Here is a 16,225-nt window from a genome sequence, read left to right on the forward strand (position 1 = left end):
AAATATGACTTCTTCGAAAACTAAAATCATAATTACATCATAAAACCCATGACTCAGGAAGTTATTCCACAATTACACTGAAAGTGTAATTCTAAATCTTCGCTTATGCAATATAACATTTTATTTTATCAACATTCCCTTTTGCTTGCAATGCACTTCCAGCTGTACTCACTGGATTAGTATCTCATCATGATGGATTTGAATTGTGGTGACAGTGAGGGATTGTCCGGCTTTTTGCCTCATTAATTTTCTCATCCACGTTTTACCAGAAAAAGAGGACGAGCCCTGCATTTGTAGAGAGGTTTAAAAAAAAAAGTGAAGGAGCGCATAATTAATTTGATAGGAAATTGCGTGATGGCTTGATTTTTAAAATGTGCAGATCTGCAGTGTATGACCAATGTAAGGTTTGGAATGAGCTTGATTGATGTCACAGAGAGCAAAGGCTTTGCTGGTTTAATTTAGCACTTAATCCATGAGCCCTGCGTTACTAGTCATCTGCACAAGCAATGTCCCAAGCAGGAAGGGATAAAAGTGGATTAAAAGAATCCACCCTTTCTATCGGCAAGCTGACACACAAAGAGGATCTTTCATTTGGTCGTTGTGGAATGAGACTTGGTAACAAGGTGCGTTATGTTTTGTTTCTACTGATGTTTCTTTGGATTAATAATTCAAGCAGTACTTTGTAATAGAATACCTTCAGTTGCTTGGTTTTGGAGTCCCACTGGGGCTCAGGTGAAACCAGCCTGCTTTGTTTCATGTTTTGTAACCAGAGGTCCCGCCTCTTTAACTAAGCTGAAGTCATTTTATTCCAATGCCTGTCCCTAGCAAACATACAACTGTTGGCTGCTCTCAGAGCTGGGACTCTAACGGATGGTACAGAGAGGACTGGGACACCGACAACGCATGTGAATACCAAAGACCTCGTAGGAGAAGAGATTCACTAGCCTACTCCAGTGAAGGTGCCTGCGACGGCAGTGATAGCGGCAGAGTGCACGATCACAACTTTACAGGAGGGTATGAACATAATTACGAACGTTTCAGGTATCCAGACTCTGGCTTCAACGAAGATCATCCCAATCGGTATGATCACAGACCTGTGAGGAAATCCTCTGTGCCTGATCTCTCTCATTCCCATGAAAAGCAGGCCGTGATGTCGGGGCGTAACTCAGTTCCTCAGGATTACTATGCTGAGCAGGGTCTGGTCCACAGGCCATCGGAAGAGGCACGGTTTTATAGGGATCATATGCTTAACAGATCAACGCAGAATTATGGGGTGTCAGGTGGGAGAATGTCATGGGACCACTCGCACGGGAGGCCCCCTCCCCCTCCTGAGGTAAACCGTGCGTACCAAGATGCCCCTGGTAAGCTGCTTCACGATGGACAGAAGATACGGAGTCGTGATCCTTCTCCTGCCAGGTACGGTGCTGAGACACCTCTCCCTCATTACGGGGCCGAGCCGCCACCTCTCGCTGGCAAGCAGATGTACAGCGATGCCAGCGGTCGGCCAGTGGACTCTACCGGTGCACGGCAGATTACTCCGACATGTCTGGTCGTGGATCCTGCCACCGGATCCCGGTGTGAGAACAGTCTGGATAGAATGCTGTCACCCGGCACATTAAACCACGGCCACAGGCAAGGGGTGACAGCACGGGCCATGTCTGATTATGGTGCACACAGGGATGGCTTCATTTCCAAGCCTGTTTATGATGGCTATGACAACAGCATGCTGGCACGCGGTCAACTTCCTGCAAGCATCCTCGGGCAGGACAACAAAACTGAATTCATGGCCCTACTGCGCTCAGAGGGCTTGTCTGAAAGCACAATTGGAAACTTGCTGCATCAAGGATTTGATTCAACAAACTTCCTGGCTATGTTAGAAGAAAACGATATCAAGTCGGTGGCACAAAACCTGGGTCAGGCGCGGCTGCTGCTACGACTCATCCACAACTGCAAGGCAGACGCACTGTTACGACAGGAGCTGCAGAACAGCAGTGCCCGGATGAGAACACGCTCAAACAGCTTCAGTCACAGGAGTGAGCTACTGCGTAATGACTACGGAGTCCAGCAAGGGATGGTCCCTGCCATGGATAATCCCACTGCTCAGCAGCTGCCAATAGCATTGCAACCAATGTCGCCCAGGTTTGCTGAGGTGAACCGCCGGCCATCCAGCGCCCCTTCCCAGCATCTCCTCGAAACTGCTAACTATGGTTCCTCTGGGCCTGGTAGACTGGGGAACCATTTTCCGAGCTTCACAAGCTACGGCAGCAATTCCCCAGTTGGGCTGCAGAACCTGCGATCAGGGCATATATATCCTGCTCAGTCCGGAATAGCAATGAATACACTGCAGGGTGCTCCAAGTACAGCTCCCAAAACCGCCTACTCTACCAACTACACGGTACCCATAGAACTAATGACAAGGGATCGCAGCTCAACTCATTCTCTGATGCACAGCCCTCACAACAATCCTCGGATCCTGCGAAAACCAGGAACACCACTGGAGTCTACACTGGCACCTGCAAGCTCAGCTTACCAGCTAGCGAATACTACACACCCAAAAGTGACCAGGCGTACAGGACCTCCAGTCATTGTCTCCACAATGGCATCACCTGAATCAAGTAATGCATTTTTTACATTTTAGCTTGTATGTGTGATAAATGTGCTATAGCTCCTACTTAAAGTTATTTGGTTTTGATTTGTTCCTCCCCCTTGTAAACAGAAGTTGATTGAAACCAGGTTGATCGATTTTTTTTTCCTTGCATTTTATGGACATGTATTTTGTTTCTCTGTTTTGACATGCATCTTTTCAAAAGAGTATTGAAAATCTCTTTGTATGCTGATCTGCAACTTCTCACTTAATAAGGTCAGTTGTCTTTCTATTAATGCAATTATTTGTGTCGAGGTGGGTGAAAATGAGCCTGGTCCCATATCTCCATTCAATATATTATTGTTATATGCAATTGGCTGTGTAGAGAAATCATCAGCTACTGTTATGACACAGGATTTTTACATTTAATGTAGGTCAAGTACTCTTTAGAACAATTCAGATGTGTCTAGAAATTGATCCTCTTGCCATTTTTTTCCACATTGGAGGCATGACAGATTATATCACTGTTACTCTTAATTGCTTTCTGAGCTTTCAGCGTCGCATCTAAAGATTAATATACTGCAGAACAACTAAATGATGTAAAAGTATTAGAGAAACAATTGTGGTCTGCTTTGCAGTATTTCATAGCATTTGCAGAACTATTTTATTGGACAGGAATGATTGTTGTGTTTCTAGCACTATTTTTGAAGAAAATGCATCATTCATTTTACAAAAAATAATCGTTCAAGCCATCCATTAAGGACAAACTATACTGGGTTTAATACCATCTCAGGACTATTGCAGAGCACTGGTTAATGTATTCATTTTAAATTCCTGCCTGCCCTTTCTTAATCCAAAGCTAATAACCGTGTTAAAATAGCAGAGACAGGAATTTAGCTTGAGCGTTAACCCGTGCAGCAAAAATACCATGAAGAAAAATTAATGGCTGTAAAGTTTTGTCTGAATTCGTTTGGAAGCCATCTTCAAAAATCTTAAACAAAATGTCCCAGATTTAATAATCTCAAATGAAATGTTAATAAATGGTGGTCAGTTGAAGATAGGGCCAAGTTTCTTTGACTGTTTGATTAAAGACTACTTTAAATTTTCTTTCTGAAAGAAGTTGTTTGATTAGGAAAATAATCCATGACCTCTAATAGACCTTGCATTGCATGTCTTAAAAGAAGCAGGGACAAGCCACCAGACAATAACAAATTGAAAAGGTGTTTCATTACTACCCTGTCCAACATTAAAACCTTCTTTCCATAGCATTCTCCATCTGGCAATCGGAGATTTGGCATCCAAATTGGAAAATGCTATGAGACACGACTGTACAATGCAGCATGGGCCACATGTGGAACACACCTATTTTGCCAAGATAATATTGTTAGATTTTTTTTACTTCAATTTCCCCCAATTATTTCATTCAGGTCTATGAATGTCTTCCCAAAATAATTATAACAATAGTTGGATATAGTTCTAGCCACACCCTTTAGACTGAGCTATGTGCAGATTTTAAGTACAATATTATACAGATTTCCTGTTCAACAAATGCAGATTGCATCTTGGACATTATGAAGTTATGGAATCTCAATTATTCTCTCTTATGAGTATTGAGCAGTACGTGATTGTGATAGTGGAATTTGTCCCAAATTCCATGACTCTTACCATTTACAGTATGGTAGGCACTTTTTAAATGTCAGTCCATTATTCTGAAACAAAAAAGTATGAAAGAATGTAATCCAAAAATCTTTACAAACACTTTACTACTTTTTTTTTCTAAGCATTATTTTAACTGTGTTTATTGTTCAGTAAATCAGTAGCGATTCTTAGCAATTTAGGAAATAACTTGAGGAGTTGCCATGTCAGGATTGTGGACTTAGTAGGATGATGGTTGAGAAACACACAAGATAAGTGCTGGAATGCCAAGTGTTCATAGGAATTCTGTGAGACTGAGGACTGAGCTGCACTGGGCCAACCAAACTGCTGGCCTTTGAGAACTCACTATTGCATGATTGCAGAAATCTAGTCCATGGACAGAGAAATTGTATGGATCATAAATTAGTAGAAATTGGCATCTCGGAAAGTGTTGATTGGCCGACAATGTAACCTCAAAATTATGAATAAAATTTAGCCCTTTCCTGGTTTCAGTTCGAATTGCTAAAACTTAATGCTAACTGTTTTAATCATAAAATATCAATATGAAGATCCAAATATCATTGCATCTATTAAAAAGTGCCCAAAGCTGGTAGAAAATCTCTCATGAATCCATGGCAATCTATTTCACAGCTAAAACATGGTGATTAGACATTGGATTTCTTTCATAATATTGGCTCCTAATCCTATTCCTAATACATTATGTTAATGATAAAGAACTGTATAGTTCTTATTAAATTATTTGGCTTCGTGGTTGTAAATAGACATCACTGAATTATGGAATCAAACTGGTAATTTTAAATTGAATACAAAGGAACTAGTAATTTTAAATTGAATACAAAGGAGTTCTTTTCTGACTTTCCTTTCAAAAGAAGAGTAATGGGGAATTATTAACACATGAGGTGAATCCAGGACAAGGGGGCACAGCTTAAGGATAAGGGGGAAATACTTTAAAACGGATGAGAAGAGTCTTTTTCACACAGAGCGTGGTGAACTGTGTTCTCTGGAAATCCCCATGCAGGCTCTCAGAGACTGGCTACCATATTAGTATTCAACGAATGATTAGAGAAGCAAGGGTTAGGTATAGCATTTTCACTTTGGTAAATAAACAAGAATATAAGGACTTCTTGGAGCTTGGTCTGGTGGTAATTTATATTGCTTGGACGATTTATATCCAAGTATGCAATCAACTATTCATCTTGTGTAAGAAAGAACTGCAGATGCTGGTTTAAATCTAAGGTAGACACAAATTGCTGGAGTAACTCAGCGGGTGAGGCGGTATCTCTGGAGAGAAGGAATGGGCTACGTTTCAGGTCGAGACCCTTCTGCAGACTGATGTCAGGGGAGGGGGCAGGACAAAGATAAAATGTAGGAGGAGATAGCAAAACTAGTGGGAGAACTGAGAAGGGGAAGGGGATGGAGAGAGAAAACAAGGGCTATCTGAAGTTAGAGAAGTCAATGTTCATACCACTGGGGTGTAAACTATCCAAGTGAAATATGAGGTGCTGTTCCTCCAATTTGCGCTGGGCCTCACTCTGACAATGGAGGAGGCCCAGGACAGATTGGGAATGGGAGGGAGAGTTGAAGTGCTGGGCCACCGGGAGATCAGGTAGGTTAAGACAGACTGAGTGGAGGTCTTCAGCGAAACGTTAATATTCATCTTATTTGACACCCTTCACTCCTGCAATAAGCGTGACTGGGATGGGTAAGATAACCCTGAATTTACAGTAAAAGCTGAGGTATTGGTGCTTCAACTGACCTTAATTGTTTCCCGTGGAGATCTGGCAGTCTTTCTGTGGTGAGATGAACCCCTTGACTGATGTCTACCACTGTCAGCTACAACTGCAAGGGAATCCCTGAAACCTGTGATGTAGTCAGGTCGATTAGCCAATTGCATTAAAAAATATATCTCAACCAGTAAACCAATATTTGTTTACATTTTTGAACATTTAACATTTAAGATTTGCGAAATATAGTACGGAAGCCTTATGTTTAGAACAGAACCTGAAATTTGTCTTTTTTAATCCTTTACCTTTTAGTTATTAATTTCACAATATCACAATAGATTTGTTTTCCTGGGGCCAAATAGTTTGCTAAGCAGCAATTTGGTGTTAGAATGCCATTGTAATTCATCAAGATTACATGCAATCAACTGTGACATTTTCAGGATATTTGACAGTGGGACGTTCAGAAATAGCTCAAAGTTTCGTCAGTTCGAGCAATTTCATCTTGATTCTGGTGGAGAAGATTGTAAACAGTGCAGGCCTTGATTGAACAGTGGATCACTGTCAAGAACTTTTGGATTCCTGTGTTCAGTTGTACATGCATGTGAATTCAGAAGTTCCTGTTAGTTCCATGGAATAATGAATGGTGAGCGACATTAGTATTCCGGCCCATTCCTTCGATGGACATGCAGGTTGAGCCACTAGGAAGTTGTTTGGTGCATATTGACAGATTATTAAATGTTGAAATGCACCAAGTCCTTGCTGCTTTTAGCTCCACGGAGAGGAATAAATAAAATAGAAAAGGCATATTCATTGAGTGGTATGTTACCTGCTATCAGACTTCACAATTGAATGCTCACCAATGTTCACCAGTTCCTTTATTTTGTTGAACAAATTTAGACATCTCCCTGAAAGTTGAAAGGTAACCTAGCAAGAGTTACTTTTATATTAAGTACAACATCGACAGTTTCCTGCAGGTTTTTTAAATATTGTTTCCGTGCGTTTTTATAAGCTAATAGGAAAACTTTCCAACCTCTCTCCCAGAGGAATGTTCTGGTGGGAAAAGTCAGTTTGTGGATTACTTCTTTAGTTGGTTTCTATAAATATCCTCAAAGCAATAATTTCAGCTTAAGCCAGAAAGCTCAGACTGTGTTCTGAATGCAAAATGTTCATTATGTAATAGATGAACTGATGAAGGCCATTAAATTCTGGAGAATTATGGAGCTTGCTTGCACGACAACTGAGTGGTTTGATAGATCAAATGCAAGCCAGTTGACTAAGACTTAATCGATTGAAGATGTTTTCTGGCCAGCAGGTAGATCGCACCAATTGTTATCTGAGTATCAATGAGAAAACTGTCCAGTTTCATAACTGGGTCTCCTTAACATGCAGCTGTAGATCGGAGCTGTAGATCAGAGACTGGTTCTCTGGAATCGCCTCTAAACTCAAGGCTGCCAGAATATGGGGTCCTTATAAATAGCTAACCCACCAGCGTCAGATGTTAACAGCTAATTTACCCATGGTTTCAAATGGGTGGTCAAGGTTAAAGTTGGTACCCCGGGATTGTTCAAAATTCCTTTGCCTAGGTGTTCATTTGAAGTGTGAATTATGCTTTAAATTGGTCTATCGATATCTTCTATGAATGTGTGCAGCCTTAGCTTCACACTGTTGAGGCATCCCAGCAGTTTAAAACACCCATTGCCCACTGCCAGAGTTCATTGCTGTATATTTGATTTATTATAAATCCACAACGTCCTTCTCTCTAATTCCTGAGCTGATTTCTATAATCTCTCTAAATACCGAGTTTTCAGGACGGGTTATTTGTCCTGGGTTTCTGTTGGTTCACAAATAGATTTGGTTACGAGTGAGGGCTAAAATGCAATCTTCTGTGTTCTGATGAAGGTTATTGATCTGAAACATTCGCTGTTTGTTCTTGACAGAAGCTGCCAGACTTGCTGTGTGTTTCTGGCAGTTTGTGCTTTTTAAAAACGAGTTTCTGGCAACTGCATTATGTTTTTATTTGGTCTTACATGTAGGCTATTTAATTATCTACTCCAGCAACAAACCTTCTTAGTCTGAAACTTGTGGGCGCTTTCAATGTTGTGGACTTTTGAATTTATTCCATTGTGGGATATGGAATTACAATAACAGTTCATTTAATTTGTTCAGAAATAGTCGAAAGAAAACAACATTGGTTGGGCCAGGAGTTGCATTTAGGTCATACCAGGTAGCTTTGACAGACAATAGACAATAGGTGCAGACCCTTCGTGCCAGCACCGCCATTCAATGTGATCATGGCTGATCATCCCCCAATCAGTATCCAGTTCTTGCCTTCTCCCCATATCCCCTAACTCCGACAGATTTTCTTCCCTGCAGAATACTATGGAACCATATGGATTTGACAACAAATATGATGTCATGGAATCTAACATGAGTTTATTGTATATTTGACTACTTGGAGTTGTTGTGGCGGGGAGTATTTAAACTCCCATCTCTGGATCAGTAGTCTAGACCACAAGTTAATTAACTTAACCATTGTGCTACTGTAACCTTTGCAAGATTATTATATTATAATCTATTAAAATGCTTCCTTGAATAAGTAATATTTGATATTGCAAGTGGTCGCAGAAATCAATTTAGAAATTAGTGACAACATTTTGTGGATTTAAATAAAAATGAATTACTGAATTTACTGATATGAACTCTGACGTGAAAGCTTTTCTCAAAATATAAACGACTGCTGTTGAGCACAATTTCTCTCAGGTTCCTGAATATCATTCTACTCCTAGTTGTCATTGGGAGAGTTTCTGAAGTATTACGAGCACTTTGGAGTTCAATATCCACTTGGAAAAGAAGAAATTTGCTGTCTATTTGAACAATTATAGATTTCTGGAACATATATTCTGCTTGTTGTCATCTTCTTTTAACTTGGCATTTTTAGATTCTGAGTTATGCCTCCACTCCTGTTTATTTTAGATCTGCCAATACAATAGTCACTTCCTGAGTCTGGCCATACACTTTGTGGATAATCATATCTTGTTTCCCTTTATCTCTGCAGCCAAAAGCAAAATGTTCCACATCATGGGTAATCAAGAACTCCTAGGAAAGTCATACAATATTGAGTGTATCCAGGGCCGAGAAGGAATATAGCAGGAAAAGGAGTGGATTTTTCAGCTCTGTAACTTTGTTTTGCCATTTATTTAAATCATGGCTCTGTGATACCTATGCTCCATTTGTTTCAATTACCAGCGAATCTGAGGCAAAACTCATCATCTGAAAATGATAAGAAGTTGAAAACTATTGACAATAAGCAGAATATTTATTCTAGAAATCTCTCTTTGTCATTGCTGTTCAAATGAATAATAGATTATTTATTTTCTTCTTTGAATCTTTATTATTCTTTAGATTTTTGAGGGATATTTCTATCATCCTTAATGTAAAAGACTATATTGTGGCAATGCCCCAGCAGTCTATCACTAATTTAAGGTTATGCCCCTTCCTTTCAATGAGCAACAGAGGCAATATTTTCTCCAGCTACCCTTCCAAGTCCTCACTGTCGCTTGGCCATTTACAATTCATCCATCTCAGGTGCAAAACTATTATTGTTTTTGCAAGAACGTTGACCACATTTCTGCCACCTTTTGCATGTTTCCTAGACTCTCTCTCGAATGACCTGTTTCTGACGTTAAGGCAAGGTCTTTTTTTGTCCTAGACTTGTCAATGGCAGGAAAAGGTTTAATGTGCCCCCTTTTAAAACTTCAATCAAACATTCACATCTCTCCTCACTATTCCATAGAATAAGGCCTGCTTTAAATAATCTCGCCTCATAATTAACCCAAGGACAACCTCATGGTGCATTCCCACAAATTAATCAAGTACTCCAACTATTGCCAGTATTTTCTTTCTAGAGTGTGGTCCTCAGAACTATACACTATGCACCATATCTGGTCTAACCATGCCTGAGTATCCTTGTCGAAATATTTGGCTCCCTTTACATCCATAGCTAAGATTTCATTAGTCTTTCTGATTTTTTTAAATTATTTGATAGTTTAATGGATAGTTAAATGCACGAGTCACAAACCTGCTTGGATCTCCATTGTGTATAGCTTTTGACTATTCACAACAACACATTCGGGTCAGACTTCTATTGGTGCCAAATTGGTGGCGCAAATGATTATGTGCATCAGATTGCATTGCGACAGTTTTGTCTATTCATTTAATCCATCGCTGAATTTTGACAAATCTATTCTTCTGCTCTTGATATTTAATACGTTGAGTTACGAGCAAACCTGGGGACATATTATTATCTTATTTGAGTCATTAATTAATGTATTGGATAGATATGGCATCAGCATGGATCTTTTTGGAACCCTGGTAGAACCATCTCCCAATAGAAGTCCCTGTCGTTTGTGCCTGCTTTAGATGGTATGGGATCCAGGGAGAACTAGCCAGCTGGATAGAGAATAGGAAGAAAACAGAAGGTGATGGTGTGCGGTTGTTTTTTAGATGGGAGGCCTCTGACTGGTGGTATACCTCAGGGTTTGATTGCTGATTGTGATTTATAACAACAATTTGGATGAGAATGTAGAAGGCATCATTATTATGTTTGCAGATGGCATAAAGTAGGTGGTGTCATAGATAGCGAATATGGTTATCAAAAATCACAGCAGGATCTTGATCAGTTAGGCAAGTAGGCAGGAAAATGGTTAATGGAGTTTGATGCAGATAACTATGAGGAATTGCATTTTTGGAAGCTAAACCAGACAGGAACTTCATAGTGATTGGCAGGGAGGGCCCTGGGGACTGCTGTAGAGCAGAGGAGTACAGGTACATAGATCTTTGAAAGTGGAGTCACAGGTAGATTGGATGCTCAAGAAGTCTTACAGTACATGGGCCTTCATCGGTCAGGGTACTGAGAATAGAAGGTACACAAAAAAGCTGGAGAAACTCAGCGGGTGCAGCAGCATCTATGGAGCGAAGGAAAAAGGCAACGTTTCGGTCCGAAACGTTGCCTTTTTCCTTCGCTCCATAGATGCTGCTGCACCCGCTGAGTTTCTCCAGCTTTTTTGTGTACCTTCGATTTTCCAGCATCTGCAGTTCCTTCGTAAACACTGAGACTAGAAGTTGGGATGTTATGTAACAGACATTGGTGAGCATGCATTTGAAGTGTTGCATCCTGTTTTGATCACTCTGCGAAAGGTAGGATGTTGTTAAGCTGGAAAGAGCGCAGAGAAGATTTATGAGGAGGTTGCCTGGACTTGAGTGCCTGAGCTGTAGGGAGAGGTTGGGCAGGCTATGGCTTTATTTCTTAGAGCGCAGGAGGCTAAGGGGTGATCTAAAAGAGGTGTATAAGATCATGAGGCTAATAGCTACAGTAAATGCATAGAATCTTTTACGCAGGGTCGGGGAATCAAGAACCAGAGTACACACGTTTAGGGTGAGAGCCGAAAGATTTAATAGGAACCTGAGTGACAATTCTTTCACTCAGAGGGTAGTAGGTTTGTGGAATAAGCTGCTAGAGGAGACACTATAACAACATTTAGAAGACATTTGGATAGGTACATGGATAGGAAAAGTTTAGAGGATGTAGGCCAAATATGGGACTAATGTAGATGGTGCATCTTGGTGGTCATGGGCTAGTTGGGCCGAGGGCCTGTTTCTGTACTGTACGCTCCATGACTATGTCTCTGAGATGTATTTCTAAGGTGCTGAAAGTAACATCTAATCTCTTCCTAATGATGGGCTTAAAACAGCAACTTGTGTTCATTTAATGTAGGAAAACATCCTAAATTGTTTTACAGATTAAAAGAGAAAGCCCGATCCCACATCCTATCCTGTGCCAAATCACTTTCATCCATCACCACATTCTCAAACTACATAGGCTACAGAACAGTTGCTGAAAGAAACTTGTTTTTTTAGTCTCTGTCTCAGTAACATTTTCATCTTTGTAATGTTCTTTCTTGGCATGTCTCTATCTCTGAAACCACCTCCAATCCTGCAATTAGTTCTAAATATTTGTTAACTTAATCCTTTTTTTAAATATATCATAAAAATATTGTTTCGTTTAGCTTAGTTTACTTGAGAAAAAGCGCGGAAACAGGCCCTTTGGCCCACCGAGTCCGCACCGACCAGCGACCCCTGCACATTAACGCATTCCGACACACATCAGGGACAATTTACACTTATTCAAAGCTAATAACCTACAAACCTGTACATCTTTGGAGTGTGGGAGGAAACTGAAGCCCTCGGAGAAAACCCACGCGGTCATGGGGAGAACGTACGAACTCCATACTGACAGCACCCCTAGTCGGGATCGAACCTGGGTCTCTGGCGCTGCAACGCTGTGAGGCAGCAACTGTACTGCTGCGCCACTGTATTTACATGGAACTTGCCAAGAATTCTGTTGGCATATCAATAATTGTTTTCAACTGGAGATAGATATTTAATAATTTGATGGTAAAAAGGTGGTCAAATTCAACCTGCCACAAATATTAAAAGAAGAACCTCCTTTAATAGCTCTTAAAAAGTCTGACTACCCCACTGACGGTTAAATAATACTGCTGCATTCAAACACCAAAAAGAAAATAACACCACAGGTTCAAAATATAACTCAGACATTTCCCATAATTCTGTCCTTGTTTTCTTCATGCCTTCGACCACAGTTTAGAGTCAATTTCCAGTGACTCTTGTAAAGTATTCCTCCTCAGATTCAGACAAATACGATCGATTGTCACCACCACTTCAACCAACTTGCCTGAAATGTTGTACCTGTGGGATTGCTGGCTTAGTATCATGGCACTCTGTATATTTAACCAGCTGGGAAGGCCAATTAGGTAACTGTCGCAAACTTACTCAGTTGGCTCCATGTTACATTTTTGATGGCTGGGCTAACTACTTCCAAGTAACCTATGCTCGTTAAACCAGAATAATAAAACAGGACTCAAAATAAAATGCAAGTTGCTTTAAGGAAATATTACAGATGAAGGAATAATGAGTACGCTAGACTCTTCTCATTCCATGCCCAAAGGAGACAAATCTTGGTTGTTTGTGGGAGAGGGCAATGAAGCTTATTTAGTCCCAGCTCATAATTGCTAGTGATTCTTAGCAGTGTCCACATCCGGTATCTTTGGCTACTTTGTCCAAGAGCTATCAGATATGAGGATCCTTCTAGACGTCTTCACAAGCGTTCAGTACCATTCACAGCCTCTTGTGCAATTAGGCACTTTATGTCCATCTGCCTTGGGACCTGTCCGACCAGGCGACTTATAACACTTATGCCAAAACAAATACCAGGCATTTTCATATTTTCTTGACGTTCAAAATGATTAACACCCTGGCGGGGGAGGGGCAGGGTGAGGGTGGTGTAAGGGGATGGTTGCGTGGACGGGTTGGCAAGTGGGTGAGAGTGGTGGACATAGTTTACTGGAAAAGCTAACTAGACCTGTCACATAAATGCTGTGGCCACAACAGGATATTCAGTGGTAAGTGATTCCGGAATCACCAAAGGCTTTGCTCCATCCACAAATCACAAATCAGGAATCTGATGGAATACTCTGCCGTTGCCTGGTTGGATGTAGCTCCTACGATATTCAAGAACTCGACACCTGGGACCAAGCAGCATGTTTGCTTTGTATCTGTCCTGCACCTTAATTATTTATTTCCTTTCCCCTTGAAACTACATGGTTACAATGTGCACCATCTACAAAATTCTGTAGCAGTAGCTCATCAAAGCTTCCAAGGCATCCCCTCACAAATTCCACCATCTACCCTAACAAGAGCAAGGAAGCACAATCAGCTCCAGTCTCCCCCCCTTCCCCCTCCCCCCCCCCCCCCCCCCCCCCCCCCCCCCCCCCCCCCCCCCCCCCCCCCCCCCCCCCCCCCCCCCCCCCCCCCCCCCCCCCCCCCCCCCCCCCAACCTGTGATGACCCGAAGTGAGTGAGAACAAGCTCGGGCTTAGCTGCGCTGCCAACCTCCACAGTTAACGATATCCCAGTATACGTGATGGTGGTGCTGCAGTGAGGTGCTAGGATTGCCTGGTGGTCAGGGGACTAATTAGTTGGCTTCTGGAGAGAGAAGAATGAAGGCAGGAAAATGGTAGGAGCAAAGCAGGATAAAAGACAGAGCAGACATCAGCAAATATTAAATTAATGAGTGAAAAGGTATAATCGGAAAAACAGCCCTAAAGACAGCATGTTAGCATGTACAACAGTGGAACAACAGACATCCATAACACCTGCTTCTTAATAGATAAAGCACTAACAAGTCCTTCCACCATTGAAAAAGATGGTCTGTCTACATTCTTTAATAGAGATTGACACTTGAGGAAAATTAGAAACACATAAAACCACAAGACAACAAGACAAAGCTATTAAAACAGCAGGGTAAAGGAACAAAACAAATGGCTGCAGATAAAATAATAGAGGAACCATTATTGAAAGAGACAGCTTGGAACATATTTCCCCTCAAGCCATCATAAGCATCCTAGGGTATGTGAGCATGTTGAGATTTGTCAGAAGGAGGACTACACGACAAAATTGTTGTGATGTGGAGGCCCACAGCTCCAAAAATGTGAAATTCAGACAACATGCCTCATGTAAAATAAAGAACCCAAAAAAAGAAATACATTGAAAAGAATTCATGAGGCATAAGTGAAATAGGATTCAGATCTGAAACTGATCTGGGTAAGTGGATATGAATCTTGTTTCTCTGTCACTCTCATTGCAGTGCAAGGGGAAAAACGTAGGCAATGCGAGAACTCAAATATTCACATTCCAAATGAGAACGACTTTTAAAAATTCTGTGCGATTCTTTGAACTAAGGTAAAACATGCACGCTGAAAATAAAAGTTGAATAGCCCTGATTGTGATAGTGACCACACATAACAGTTTTTATAGATTACATTGAATTATATGAAATGCATGTTGCTTGATTAGTGTGTAGTCAGGGGTTCGATTACACAGGAAACGCTTTGCACTTTTACATTCAGCATTTTTTTTTGTGAGGAAACATAATTCAATTTGAAACATTAACTCTGTTTCTGTATCCACAAATGCAGACTAATGCAAGCTGAGGTATCCAACTATTTTAAAGCTTAGTTTAGAGATGCAGCATGGAAACAGGCCCTTCGACCATATCAACCAACAATCACCCGTACACTAGTTCTATGTCCTACACACTTGGAGCAATTTACAGAAGTCAGTTCAGTTACAAACCTGCACGCCTTCGGAATTTTGAGAGGAAACCAGAGCACCCGGGGGAAACTCAAGCGGTGACACATGGAAAGGATACAAACCCCAGCCAAGGTCAGGATCAAACCCGGGTCTCTGGCACTGTGAGGCAACAGCTCTACCTCTGTGCCGCCCCCCAATTGTCTGATTTTATTTCAGATTTCAGCATTGTGCATATTTTATTGTGTTCCATTCAATGATCGCAGATCCACCACCGATTTGATGGCACTCTTGCTTCCAGAGCCTTTCTAGATCATCCGTTTTGCTGGACTAACAAAGTTCACGGCATCCAAGTGGAGTCGTATGGTACCAGAGTGGTCTGCCTAGGCCCCCAGGGAGCCAAGATATCAACCCCGGAAGTCGGCTATGGGAACGGGTCCACTGCCTGCAGCCCGGACGGAGTTCCAGAGCCCCGGCCACAGGGGGCAAAGTTGATCTGCTGATCAGTGGTCCAGCCATAGAAGTTCCAATGAGATCACGATCAGCTGCCTCACCCAGCCTAGGTGTCACATTTTGGGGGGGACTTCTGGAGAGGTTCAAGTTCACATTTATTGCCACATGCACCAATTAAGGTACAGTGGAGTTTGATTGACCATGCATCCACACAATCAAAAAGAGCACAATACACAATAGAATACAACATGAACATCCACCACAGTGGAATCAACATTCTTCACTGTGGTGGAAGGCAATAACTTTGTCAGTCCTCCTCCTTTGTTCATCCGTGGCCGGGGCCATGAACCCTCTGCAGTCTCTGCTACGGACGGCTCGATGTACAGGCCCTCTCGTCGGGATGATCGAAACTCCGATGTCGGGATGGATGGACACTCCACGGCTTGGAGGTCCCGAATCAGCCGCTTCCTACAGGAGACTGCGGCTTTACGATGTTATAGGCTGCAGGTCGGAGATCTTCTCTGGCAATCCCCGTCGAGGGATCCCAGACTCCGCGATGGAAAGTCCACGCTGCGCCCGTGGCTAGAAACTCCGCTTCAGGATGTTACGGTCCGCGGGCCAGCGATCGGAGCACTTCTTCTGGC

General features: G+C 41.8%; 1 protein-coding gene across 4 annotated transcripts in view; it reads left to right on the top strand.

Moving 5' to 3' along the window:
• The window catches only part of LOC129703972 (C-terminal-binding protein 2), a 265,226-nt gene that overhangs the window by 138,890 nt on the left and 110,111 nt on the right, over nucleotides 1-16,225 (top strand). Inside the window, exon 1 of one of the 4 annotated variants that reach the window (XM_055646724.1) lies at nucleotides 797-2,615. The exons of the other annotated variants lie outside the window; for them this stretch is intronic. Coding sequence (XP_055502699.1) covers nucleotides 812-2,615 — 1,804 coding nt within the window. The 5' untranslated portion in view covers nucleotides 797-811. Of the gene's footprint in view, nucleotides 1-796; nucleotides 2,616-16,225 lie in introns of those variants that run through there. 4 annotated transcript variants of the gene reach the window in all.

This window comes from Leucoraja erinacea, chromosome 15 (genome assembly GCF_028641065.1).
Source record: "Leucoraja erinacea ecotype New England chromosome 15, Leri_hhj_1, whole genome shotgun sequence".
NCBI lineage: Eukaryota > Metazoa > Chordata > Chondrichthyes > Rajiformes > Rajidae > Leucoraja > Leucoraja erinaceus.